We start from the raw sequence: 13,463 nt of genomic DNA on the forward strand, positions 1-13,463 counted from the left end.
TGTAGATGTTGTCTATTTGTGCATTATGAGACCTTGGGTTCATTGCTTTATCTACTCAGATATCTCTAACTGCACCCACCACAGTTCTCAAAACTTATCTGCATTCTCAAAGGTCAGAAACGTCGCAGAGATGAGATGTATCTGTCAGTGAGAGTCAGTGACTAAAACAGGACTCTGTCATCTTCTGATAACCTACAGTAACCCCTCTGTCATATGTTCAACTCAGCTTAAATAGGTTGCAAGTTAGATCCTCTTTAAAAGATCCCCTACAAGATAACACCTTTGGTTTCCACCTAAGGTGGTTAAACAGGATTTGTCATCACCTTAATAAAGTCATAACGCCATTACACTTCCACACATGCATTCAATAACTGGTGAAAATACAAAGTCTTCTCATCGTTACAGTAAATGAAAGGCATGGAAAAATACATCTACACAACAAAATACAAATATTTCACATTCAACAACCAGTATATAAGGAAGCAAATAAATCACACTTAAAATAGAGCAAATAACAAAAAAAATCTATATCTTTAACCAATTCTTTGAGTATAAAAATAGTTGCTACATTTTAATTTTACTTTGCCATGCTCTGATGAAATTATATTTCAAAGTTTAACAATCCTTTGCAAGCAGTTTGATGGGGATAATATACATGTAAGTATGTAACAACTACACAATGAGTCCTTTAAAACAATGTTTCTGTATTTTGTTTGTAACTTCTGCTTGTCCATTTTTGCAGCAGCAACTGATGTGAACCCAAATTACGATGTGTGATGGCAACAAAAGTTAACCACAGAATATCTGATAACATTTCTTTTAAACATTTGTTGTTCTGTCTTCTTTTTTGGTTCTTAGGTTCCTCTGACACTTCATGAAAAAATGCAGATATGAAAACCAGTTCAAAAAATAATATTTAAACATCTGTTACTTGTTTTACATTTTCAAAAAAAAGAAAGAACGATAATTATGCAATGAAAGATAAGTTTTCAATATTTATAATATAAAAGTCTCTGCAGTGCCTTAGAGAAAGTATCTATAGCCTTGATCTTGTTCACATTTAGTCACAACTACAGATCAAAATCATTTAGTAATAACAATTTGAAATGTGTGGCATGTTTCTGTATTTATTCGCTGACCTTGAGACATTTGATACTTTGAACTTAACTTTAAAAACCTAACTCGGCTGTGCACCATTAAAATATTCTCCCTGAGCTGCATAGTTTCTTCCTTTTTCTGCATGTTGCTGTTTGTTCAATAACGTTCTCCAATAAACCTTTGTATATATATATATATATATATATATATATATATATATATATATATATATATATATATATATATATATATATATATATATTGTCTGTGTCACATACAAACTAATTTGTCTCTCTATCACACAAAGTCAAATTGAAATACATTAAAGTTGTGGCTGTAATGTGATAAAATGTGAAGATGTTCAAAGCTTATAAATATTTTTGAAAGCCACTGCTATGTGGTGTTACATACAGTGTTGTAAAAATACATTTATCCGTAAAAAAATCAAATATGAAGAATCTTTGTCAAACACAACTGCAGGTGTTGTTTTATCAACCTTGATGTCTAAGTAAGCTTAGCTGCACCAGTTACATACTGAAACTAGACACAGACTTTAAGGATAGAATTAAAACACACCTTAAGTGTATTTATCTATTATAAAGGGACTCGTACGTTCTTGTTAGTGGATGTCAATCTGTCACAGTGTGGTTTCAAAGAATGAGGTAAACATAAATGAAAGTGCTTGGTCAAGAGCTCAACCTTCTCTGGATATGGGGTTTAGCTACATTATTTTCTTGTCTTTAATTTTATTCTCTTTTTTTTTGCAAGAAGCTCACATCAACACATTTTCAAAAGGCAAATAATCTAAACAAATGTTTGTTAAAAAATGAAAATGCTTGAATATTCAGAATCACCAATCATATTGTCTAAGTTTCAAAAGATTGTATTTTAAGATAGTAAATGATATGAAAGTTGGAAAAAATGGAAAATGCAACTCTTGGCCATGATACTTATTATATCAAAAACCAACTGGTGACACTGAGGATCATCAAAAAGTGACAACAGCTGATCAGCTGCCAGGTTTCAAATAAAAGATAAAGTAAACTCTGCTGGAGCTCCACAATAAAATTAATACAAAATATGAAGATCGTCTGTTTGAAGTAAAAATAGAAATATTACATTATTTATAACATGTTTTCTCAAAAGCTGAAGTAAGGGAAAGTAAAAATTGCATTAGTTCTATTCTACCGATTACTTTACCTTTCAAAAATGACGAGGGGAAATACATCAGTGACTCGTTTATCTTTGTTTTTTTTTTTTGTTTGTTTTTTTTTACAACAAATGTAACATGAATGTTTTTAATTCCCCAAGGTAAATCAGAGGAAATTGTCAGCTTCTGACTGAGAGAAACATTGAGTAAAGTCCAATGAAACACAGTAGAATAGATTTAGTTTCAGGGTTTTTCTTTTAACCATTAACAGATTTCAACACAAAGGCCCCTGTATTCTGAAAAATTTCAGCAAAAGAGTTGCTTCATCAAAAATAAACATGCAGTATAAAGAATAAACATTAATAAAGTGATTATAAGGTTCAACCTGTTTTGATGTCACATATTTTATCTTTTATGTTCTTAGAAACTTGTGATAGTTTACTAATGATGACAATAACTATGGAGTTTAAAATAGATTTTTTATTGTTTGCCCCTAATGTCAATGAGCACACCCTGGTGGTAACAGATTCCATTGCAGCCTCTCTTTCCCCACCTCTCTATTTTGGGACCGTTCTATTTCAAGTAATAGTGACCGGGTGCAGCAGCAGGTGTAGGCTGGCAGGTGTTTGAGATGCAGTGCTTGCCAAACTGTTACCCACACACAGGAAGAAGAAGGAACCAGAGAAGAACAGGCTGAGGATGGAAAATTGACACAAAGAGGGCTTTTTACAGCAGGTGGGTTTGGGGCAGGAGTCTGGAACAACATTGATCATCTGCATGCAGATTTACAATAGAGGCCTCAGAAACATTCGCCTGCCTGCAGAAAGACAAGCACACAGAAACAGAGCGTAAGAGTGACAGTCAAATGCATTTGAAAAGCACACAAAGAGAAACCTGTGGTAGAAATAGGAGACATCTGCCTGTGAGTCATGCTGTCTTTGCCAGAAGGAGAGTGTCAGTTTCTGTCTGGTATCTTAAGTGGAAGGCGGTTATGTTTGGAAACTGCACAAGCTTAAGTCTACGGACAAATTTAGCTTTTGCAGCACAACTCACTGCATGTGGGAGAATAATTCAGTTTTTGATTGATAGGTTCAGAGAGCTTTAACAGAAGGGAGAACTTTTAGAGAGACTAAATGGTACTTTTTCACTGTCCCTCCTGGAACAGTACTAAACCTGATTCTGAACCACAAATCAAGCTTTTCATTTGAGCCGGATTATTTTCAGTCAGTTAAACACCCAAAATCAGTGAATGTGAACTATATGAAGCAGGTGTGTCAAAGTTTCATTCTGAAGGGTCAAAATGTTGGACGTTTTAGATGCATCTTTACTTCAACAAAGCAGGATTAGGCCATTAGCAGGAATCAGAAGAAACTGACTAAACACTGAAGAAGTTGATTTATCCATTATGCTGTGCCAAACCAAATCAGGGACAAATCAAAGTGTTGCAGGACACTGACCTAGTAGGACTGATTGAAGGTTTTTAAAATAAATTTCAAAGAATTTAACTTTAACTAGAAATTTTTATAGTTTAATGCCTTTAATTTGGGAACAGTTGTAACCTCAATAGAGACTCTGCGGCTTGTGTCTGGCGTCACATTTAACTGCAGCTACTAATTAATCATTACGCAGTAACACTTAATTGACAATTTCCCATGCATTCTTGTAAGTACAACTAATGCAGAGGGGGTAAAGAGGCATATTGTATATTTTTCCAGGCACATAGTGCCATTTTGTAGCACAAGCAAGTAACTATTCAGCTATTATGAAAATGTTGCATTAAAACAACTTCAAAGAAAATGGAATTGTCCTTGAAATTTACCTCTGTTTAAGAACCTCTTACTCTCTTCACTCCCCCTTCAACAATACTTCTCCCTGCCAACCATTGATGCCAATTACAACTGCTCTTTGGAGCGTTGCATCTTCTACGATAAATTCAGTTAATCCGCAGTGTCACCAGCTGTTTACTTATTGCTGCTGCCGCTAGTCTGGTGAAGTTGTGTGTGAAAGGCATTTTGGAGGGCCTTTTAAAGTAGTGACTTTTTCTCTTGTATCCATACTGAAACTGTGCGCTGGAAAAATAAACTTGTCTTTATTTACCAAATAATGCGAACAATTTCAGGGTCAACAAGACACACTGTGTGATAACTTCAGTTTATATAGTAACTAATAAGCCACAAATCTAGAGCTGTTGTATTCAGAACATGCAAGCAAACATGATCTCTAAAAATATGCTATTTGGCTTGTGTTGGCTGATGGGTTATGATCTCCACAGGAAGTGGAGTTCTGCTCTGGGCCTCATACAATCTTGGGCCAGTGGAGTTTATAAATGCAGAAATCATCTGCAGATTGGTACGAGGATTAAAAAATAAGCTCTGAACAAAAGAGAATGTAACTGCAACTCTTAATGTTCACTGTGAAATACTTCTGTATAACTGGACTGCAACTAAGAAATAATCTAAAACTTTATGATAATGCCTGTCTTCTTTATATTTTTATTTAAATTTTTTTGCAAAGTATTTCAAAGTACCCTAACTTATTGTTTGTCTCTGTTTCTCGCAGCTGGTAAAAATCCATCTGGATCCTACAAAGGTAATGTTATTCTTCCTGAAACAGCAATAGTCGCAAACTAATCTATTTTATGCTGGCACCATTAATTTCTGTAAGAGCTGGTAATCTGAAATTATATATGACAGAATAACATTCCCGCATAGATCCAGCCTGCATTTTTAGGTGATGTTTAATTATCAGCTTACAGTTTTAATTAATTCCCAAGAGCCTATTTTGCCAGCTAACCTAGGGTTTGCAGAGAAACACACCATTAATTATAGAATGAGCCACTGAGTGGTACCAGTGAAATCCATGTAAAAGTCCTGCAGGCCAAATTAATGCAGCTGCAGTTTACAGACATAAAATGTACAAGATTTCATATTAAAGATTTAAAAGCCTGTGCTGAATAGCTCTGACATTTTCTTCATTAATTTCTGATCCATTGTTTGCACATGAACACTGTCCTTTGATATCACATACTTTATTCTTACCTTAGCTGGCTGAAGCCTCATTCTGCAATTTGTAGAGTTTGGCTGCGTCCTGATTGTCGCAGACATCAGTTCTGGGCACAGAATTCACATTCAGACACATGCTAACCACCACACACATAGATGCACACACACCAGGATCACAGGGCGTTGCAGCAGCAGTAGCAGTGTCCGCAGCAAGGGGGCAGCAATGGAGCAGGGAGATGCAACGGTGAGGAAGGCATTTCAGAGCTGACATGTTGCATGTCCTTAATGCACAAGTGGAATCAGAACATGAATTCAAACTGGGTTCACCATAGTCTTACCTGTTGTCATTGAAATCTGTGGTGTTTCCTGTGGACAGAAACAGTGCATAAGGACACAGACAGGTGCACAGTGAATGGGGTTTGGTGGTGTTATGACTTGGAGGAAGTGGGGTTACAACAGACATACATAGACTAAAATATTACATCTGAGAGCCACTGAAGATTAGTCACTTTTGAACAAGCAGCTGCATAAAACATCATGGCAACTAAGCGAGGCAGCAAGGCTTTACTTTAAGTTTATATAATTAAAAGCACATTATTCAGAACAAATGATTTTATTCTACTTCTGGATAAAGTCCAAAGAATGTATTTTAAAGCAAGAATCACAGCATTTTAGAAACTATGAAACATAAATATGTTACAACCAGCATTACTTTCCAAATTGAATAAGTATTAGCTATTCTTGTAGTGAAGTAGAAGTTTACTTTTAAAAGCTAAACAAACATGTTCTTGTGAAAAAATAACCTTTAGATGAACTGAGTGGGGTGATAGACAGTGTGTTCAGAATATCAAAACTGAACCTATATTTCTGTGGTGCATTTGAACCCCCATGAGAAAAATACAGACTGATCATGTTGTGAAAAGTCAGGCTTTCCCATACCTGCATGGCTCACAAATAAAAAGTAATCTGGTGAGAGGTATCTGCATTAATGGGAGAGCTGACACCCATCCAGAAATTGCTAAATCTGTTTGACGGCTGACAAAATCTAAGTGGTAAGTAGCAATCCATCTCTTCTAGCACTTTTAAATCCTTGTACATGGTGTCAGTTTGTTAGGTCCCCAAGCTACTGCACTCCGAAAACATATCTCACTTCCACAAAAGATAAATTGCGAGGTATATTTTCACAATATGAACTAATACTAGAGAGTTTTCTCTCAGTACTTTTGTTTTTGAGAGATATTGTGTTACGCTGATGCCAGAAATTATCCCAGTCAAACTGTAACTGACTTTCTTTTTTTCTTTCATTGTTCTTCCCATCGTCTTTTGCAACATTGTTAGCATATTTTTTCAATTCTTATCAAAATATATTTATCAATATGGTGCAGCCCAAACACAGCTGAAAGAGGAAAGAATATATGAATAAATGTGCCTTTTTAAGGTTGTTTAAACACTAAAATCATACTCAAAAACTAATTAGAATCATCATCCAGAATTTTCTATAATTCTTATACTCCTCATATTATTCATTACCAGTTAAAAAGCAAATTTTTTCTTCTGTTATTTTGTTCATATAACAACATCAAAAACAATAAAACAGAACTTTTTCTCAAGAAAAAATTATGAAAAGAGGCAGGAGCATCACATTTTTTATATTGTTTCTGTATGGTTTAGGTCTTCCTGTCATTATGGCTATGCAAATTAGAAAAAGGATTAGAATGAAACTTCGGGACAGAGACTATGAATATAAATGGAACGAGAACCCTTTCCTGCAAAAAAAGCTATACAATTGACTCAGCTGCACAACAGACCTCTGGTTAATGTGGGTCTGACCAAGAGGTACTTTAATGTCTGAATTTAACCAAAAAGCAAATACAAGCTTAAGCACAGAGCAGATGAAGATGAATGCTAATGTCATTCCTGGTTGTTTTCATTCATACGTTGCTTTTGTTGGACCTGGCTGAACAAGAGGAGAGTCATTGCTGTCAGTATTTCCTTTTGTACAGCTAATATCAGAAACCATCCAGGTTCCAAAAGTGTAATTTTATTAAATGTTCATTAAAAGCACATCCTTCTTAAAAGCTGCCATTACTGGTAGACAATCAATGCAGCAGAGCAGCGCTTAACATAGAAAATGGAGGGGTTTTTTTCTGACCATATACCTCTGTGCAGTTTGTTGAGCTAAATCCATTTTCCAGGTGCTCCTCAGTGCTGGCAATCAGTTTATTACTAAATCCACTAATCTGCTATTGAGCTTTCCTGACAAGAATTGATTTCACAAAACTTTCCCCTGGCTGCCTGACACACATATTGACAACTGAATGTAACAAAGAGCTTTGACTGTTGCTCAGGATGCAGAAAGACTGAGCGTAACATCCCCATGATGGACAAAGGGAAGTTGATTTAATTAGTGAATAATTTGATCAGTACTCATGCTTCACTGTTTTTATATTCAGGAAGAAAAACACAAAATAGAAGCATTGTGAGAAGTACTAAAAATCTTCTGCTGTCAAAGCAAATAACCTTTCAAGGCTCCATCATAGAGATGAGAAAAAAAACAGAGAAAAACTTGGGGTTGAAGCCTTGTGGAGCCATTTGACCACATTTTCCCACAAGCTCTTATTGAAATTCATCACACTGAATTACCAGAGTGGAAATTACTAGAGGGGAAAGAGGGACTGCAGCCTTGGAGGTTTAACCTGGTAAATAAATTGAACAGAATACAAACTACTGTGGTGATAAAAATAAAGAAAAAAACAAACAAAAAACATCACAGCTACTTCCAAGCAGCACAAACTAAATCCATGCTGATTAGATCCCTGAAGGACTCTCTGCAGAACAGTGATCAGGTCTGATGTTTAATGAAAGGCATAAACACTTGCAGCATGTTGATGAAGTGATCCCAATGCCATTTGTGACTTTTATTGATATTCCCAGTGAATCAAAGTGGTGTGATGTTGTTGCACAACTCAAACTACTGTCATGACTGGGTCAGAGGCTGAATTGGTCCTCCAGCTTGTCTGACGGCTTCTCTGAGTAATGACACTGCAAGCCTAATCTGTCTCCCCCAGAGTCTGCCGCTGATAACACACGTACACAAACACGAAGATGAAGACGGACAAAATCTTCAGGCAGCAGGAGGATCTCACAGTTGGCTGCACATTCTCTGGGCAAACCCTAAAACATGACAGTCTGGATATTGTAAGAATGTAGAAACTTTGTGACTCTGACCTACATTATGGAAACCTCCAAAATTCACATCAAGTTAAAATCTGCCTACCATCTCAGAAATAAGAAATAAAAACCAGATGAACAGCAGCAGGACAGTTTCCGTTAACTGTTTTAACAGTCTGTTCTTTGTAAGAGTTTATAAAACAACATCTGAACTTAATGGTTGGTATGAGTGTATAATGGTTGTTAGGAAATTACACTCATAAATTTAAGTGAATTGAGTCCCTGCTGTTCAGGACTACTCATAGCTTTAGCAGGATTTACTGGTAGGAGGCTCACCGTTTTCTGAATCAAGCATTTCTGAAGACTTCTCTGCTTTGCTTATTGGTTTAGCTGCAAGCCTAAAAGAAACGAAACAGGGAATTATGTTAAATATGTTACATAATCTTTGTATTTATCTTCAGATTAAACAACAAATAAGAAAAACTGGTCATAGCTATTAAATGAATCATTTGTATTATTTGAAGTCAACATCCTCTGGGCAGTAGAAAGTTATGTGAACAACAAATAAAGCAGAATTTCTCTCTGGAAAGTTGAGCTTAAGGCTGTTGGTTCCAAAGCGAATTTCTGCCGTCATAAAATAAGAAGTTACAGTCTCAACATTTTTATAGCAATTCACACGCACAGCAATTTTATTAACCCTTCATTTGGTTCATGACGCAAACATGCCCGTCTAGTCCAGCAGCTGTGACTAATTTGCATCAAATCACAGCTATGATTTCAACCACAAACACAGGAGACGCAGATGCAATCAAAGAGAAAAATGAATAAAATGTTCCTCACAGACAGCTTCAAGCAAGCAGCTGACTACATCACATCAGAACCAAATTAAGAATGATGTCTAGATCATTAAGTGAGTCGAATGTTTTGATTCATTCTGAAAAACATATGGGATTGTAAACTGTGTGCACACTTCTAATCTTTACAACTACATGTTGAATATGTATTGTGGTAAATAGTCAGAGAAAATAATCTCAACCCCCAATGCAACAAAAATCAAGGATTAAGGTGATTTAAAGTTTTGTTTGTTAAGCCTGTATAAAACACAATATGTTAGAAAGTTCCAGTGATTCAGATTTCTGTCTGAATATAAAATAGTATTGAATTTTTAACACCGTTGAGGCATCCTTTTGATTTAATTTTGATTTAATTTTATTTATATCATATTTAATTATTTACTTAAATATGAGATAGACATAATCGCCACAGCAGCAGATCATTATTTCCCCTTCTTTTTCTCTTGCATAAAAAAATACATAGAGTGCAGCAACTGGTATTTTCTAAGCTGTCATCTTGATGACAGCCTTTGTGTTTCAGAATCCAGACCAATTTGTTCTGTTATGATGTACATAAATTTACATAAATATTGTTGGGCTGCATCAAAAACTCATTCATTTTTCAGTTTGGAAGTATTTGCCTCTCTTCAAGTGTACATCCAACTTTTAACTTGTACTTAACAGTTAAATAAAGAAAGTCATTTGCTTGTAAAGATATAAAATATTTTTTGTACAGGGTTCAGAACCTGTAATTGTACTTAATACTGAGAGATTATCATGGCAACTTCACCACTACATAGCTGAAGGACTTATAAAGTATGTAATATTGTGTAACTATAACATTAGCTCAATAACACTGAGCTAATATTATAGGTTCAAACTAGTTATAAAATGGGAAATAGACCTTACTCACTTGTTCTGGGTGTCTCCCTCATCTTCACTTTGTGGGTTGAGTAGTTCTGCAGAGCTGTTCTGGTTGCACTCATCCTCAGGTAATCTGGCCTCGGCGTCATGTACTGGGGGAGCGTCCACGGGAGCTGTTGGTTGGTTGTTTTTGTTCTGGAAACCGGCATTGCAGAAAGCGACGGGGTTTTCGCTGTAGCCCCGGATGAAGAAGTGGTTGATGGGAGGATAGAATGGGTAGTGGCCGGGACGCACAGGCTTGGCTGCAAGCAATAACAGAGGGCTGATGCACATTTTGCAGGATTCATCCAGAAAACATAAATACAAATTTAGTTTCCTAGAAGTTTTTAATGCCTCTAGAAAGCTGTGAATGTGTTAATTTAGAACTTCTCGGTTATTCTTAATTGGCTTGGCCTAGTCTTGTAATGAAAACCATCATTTTAAAACCTCTCACATAAATCAATTTCTTGTTTTTTCATGGCAGAGGCATGCGTGCCTCTCATTATTTCACTGCAATTATCTTTGGTTGAACCGCTCAAGATGGGAGCTGGTGATTAAAATAAATTATACTGCTTTTCTAAGCTTCAGCTTTCCTCTTTAAAGGCATACAGTGCAAATCCTGTCATGAGGGAATATTTCAGTAAGTGCTAAACCTCTTCAAGCTTCAATGTTTTCTACTTTTCAATTATTGCCACATACCTGTGCAACCTATAAACTCAAACAGCACAGCGCTACTGCTCAGTTTGGTAAACATAAATATCTCATAATCTATCTTCTTCTGCTAAATGTGTTGTTAAAGTACATTTGTTTCCTGACTACCAAACCAGATTGGTTTCAGAGCCACCTTCAGCAAAAATTGCAGCACCGCACTCACACATACAACATAAAGGTGATCTAGAAAAGGAAAGAGAGAGATGACAAACGAGTGGAGCTAAAGCATACAGGGAATGTTGTTAGTGAGGAAGCCACAGCAGGGACATAAAAAGGGATAGTTGCAGCAAGGTTAGCAATTCCTCTCAGTGCCATGGAAGGTGGCGGATGACCAGAGGTGAGGGAAATTAAATGTTAGGGACCAAAGGAAAACTGACCGTATAAAGAAAAACATCTTGACGGAGATAAGACTGTATTTTAGTAATAATCTGTATAATGTTAACTTCCTATAAAATGAATTAATATGAGTTACATATAAAATTATAGATGATTTCCATTGTTTGTTTTCCTATTGTTATAATAATCAACTTTCATGACACTTCCATGACATTTTTGAGTTATACATATATAAAAAAGATTAAAATAAATATATGAATTTGAGTACTAAACAGCACTGCTGCTGTAATAAGCTACACTAAGCAATAACTTTGATAAATGGTACTGATAATTGTCAGCCTGAAGATCAAAAATTAATGCATAATTTAATCCAGTACCAAGTTTAAAAAATACTAGCTGCAGCAGTGTGATTTAATTTCTAGCTCAGTAATTCTCCTCTTAAAAGGCCCAGTCCGTTAGGAATGGCACAGGAGAGTTTTTTTAGATAATACAAGACTAAGGCACTATAGAGACTCTTCATAAGTCTACATAAAGCTTTAAATGTACCAAACTTTATTTTCACATGCAGTTGTTTTTTTAGGTTATTTATACATGTTACATGTGTATAAAACTATAAATATAACTACAGGATTTTCAGCGCATAGTTTTAAAGGAAGATGTAGTTCCTTTTGGGCACATTTACTGAGATGCAGCACGCCACACAAAAAATTGTGTGCTATTCGGAGCAGAAGGTTAGCAACAAGCTGTAGTGAAAAGTCTGGGTCATTTCATGGATGTGAGTAAGGTGTTCATATTACCTATCTGAGCAGCGTGGGGGCGGCGGAAAGGATTGCGCCTCATCACATCCTTGATTCGCTCCACCTCCTGCTGGTAGCGCTGACGGTCCTTCATGGCGCCCTCCTTCGCCTCCTTCAACGCTCCCTCCAGTGCTTTAACTCGCTCGGCGGTAGAGCGGAGACGTTTCTCCAGTTTTGGAAGCTCACAGCGAAGATCTGCGTTGTCGCGTACCAGCTGTAACCCATGTCAAAAAATTAACCACACTCGGATTGACAATGTCAGGATTGATACTCTTGCCTTTCTCTGTGAGGCAGAGCTCACAATGGAGTTGATTTGATCTTTAAGATGATAGAATCTTTAAAACCTGTTCAACTTTTAGATTAGAGTAACAATATTATGATTATGAACTTGTGAGAGCAAACCATTCTTAGTTGACAACATGCTGCTCTGAACAATGCTCCATCCTTTTCAATAAGATTTTAAATACAGAGGATTAAACAGGGTTTTAATTATTTAACCACAATATTTTTGCTTTTTAGCTCAACTGATATTTTATGAGTTTTATGAATGAAGACACCATAAATCAGTTCTTCCTAACATGACATGCAGAGTAGTATAAAGAAATTTAAATTTTGGATGAACTTTTTAAATAACTGTTCATTATCTTGTCTTTCAGCAGTTCAATCTTAAATCAAAAGTTCTTTTTTTTTGTGAGGAAATGTTTCCACAGCAGGAAAAGCACATTTTAGCAACACCACATTTATAGCTACTCTTTAAATTTATATATTTTATACAAGTCCCCTTTATGAACTGGACAGTATTTCATCTTCCCCTGTAGTATTTTACAAGGTTAGAGGATACAGAGAGGGATCCTTTCTTCACAATCTCTCTGAGTATCACTGAAATTTATTATTTTATTTTCTATTCTTCAGCTCACTCCACAGGGTTTTTAAAATTGGAATTAGATCTCAGGATGGGATTGTGATGAAGGAAGGTTGTTTTTATATCTGTTGAAATATCGCTCTGTTGAATTGACTATAGGATAATTATCTTATATCATTATCATAACTGTTTATGGAATATGGTCATATATTAAAGGCCATACTACAGGTTTAACAGCTTCTTCATAAAACCGTGTAACAAACAACACTGCGCTAAAACAGATGATAGTTGTTTAACCTCAGGAAGCAAAATCTATATGGATATTGTTCTGCACTCTAATTGCTGCTCTATGCAGGTTTCTTTGGAGAAAGATAATGACCAAACCTTTAAACAGTGACACTCTGCCAGAACGTGATCATGCAACCTAATCTCCATCCTGCAGAGGTTCTGAATTAGAAGGTTTTACATGCAAGCAAACTTGGCCAACAGGCAAAACATTCAAGATGTCAGTTAATTGACCTTCGGCTCAGCTGTAAGAGTTTATTGTTTGGCTGTGAATCATTTTAAAAGAAAACAAAGACAAACAGAGCGGATACTCCC

At 35.9% G+C, this 13,463-nt stretch overlaps 1 protein-coding gene across 4 annotated transcripts in view; it reads right to left on the bottom strand.

Annotated features, from left to right (window-relative positions):
- Positions 1 to 1,367: 1,367 nt before the first annotated feature.
- Positions 1,368 to 13,463, bottom strand: part of kif5ab (kinesin family member 5A, b) — an 80,789-nt gene continuing 68,693 nt past the window's right edge. For 2 of the 4 annotated variants that reach the window (XM_044122928.1, XM_044122926.1), the window contains exons 24-29: positions 12,002 to 12,215; positions 10,168 to 10,420; positions 8,758 to 8,819; positions 5,589 to 5,616; positions 5,287 to 5,387; positions 1,368 to 3,065 (exon numbers count right to left, since the gene is read on the bottom strand). In XM_044122928.1, the coding sequence (XP_043978863.1) occupies positions 5,288 to 5,387; positions 5,589 to 5,616; positions 8,758 to 8,819; positions 10,168 to 10,420; positions 12,002 to 12,215 (657 nt within the window). In that variant the 3' untranslated portion in view covers positions 1,368 to 3,065; position 5,287. Of the gene's footprint in view, positions 3,066 to 5,286; positions 5,515 to 5,588; positions 5,617 to 8,757; positions 8,820 to 10,167; positions 10,421 to 12,001; positions 12,216 to 13,463 lie in introns of all 4 variants that reach the window. The other 2 variants (XR_006371206.1, XM_044122929.1) reach the window with 2 other exon arrangements.

This window comes from Gambusia affinis, linkage group LG07, assembly GCF_019740435.1.
Source record: "Gambusia affinis linkage group LG07, SWU_Gaff_1.0, whole genome shotgun sequence".
Taxonomy (NCBI): Eukaryota; Metazoa; Chordata; class Actinopteri; order Cyprinodontiformes; family Poeciliidae; genus Gambusia; species Gambusia affinis.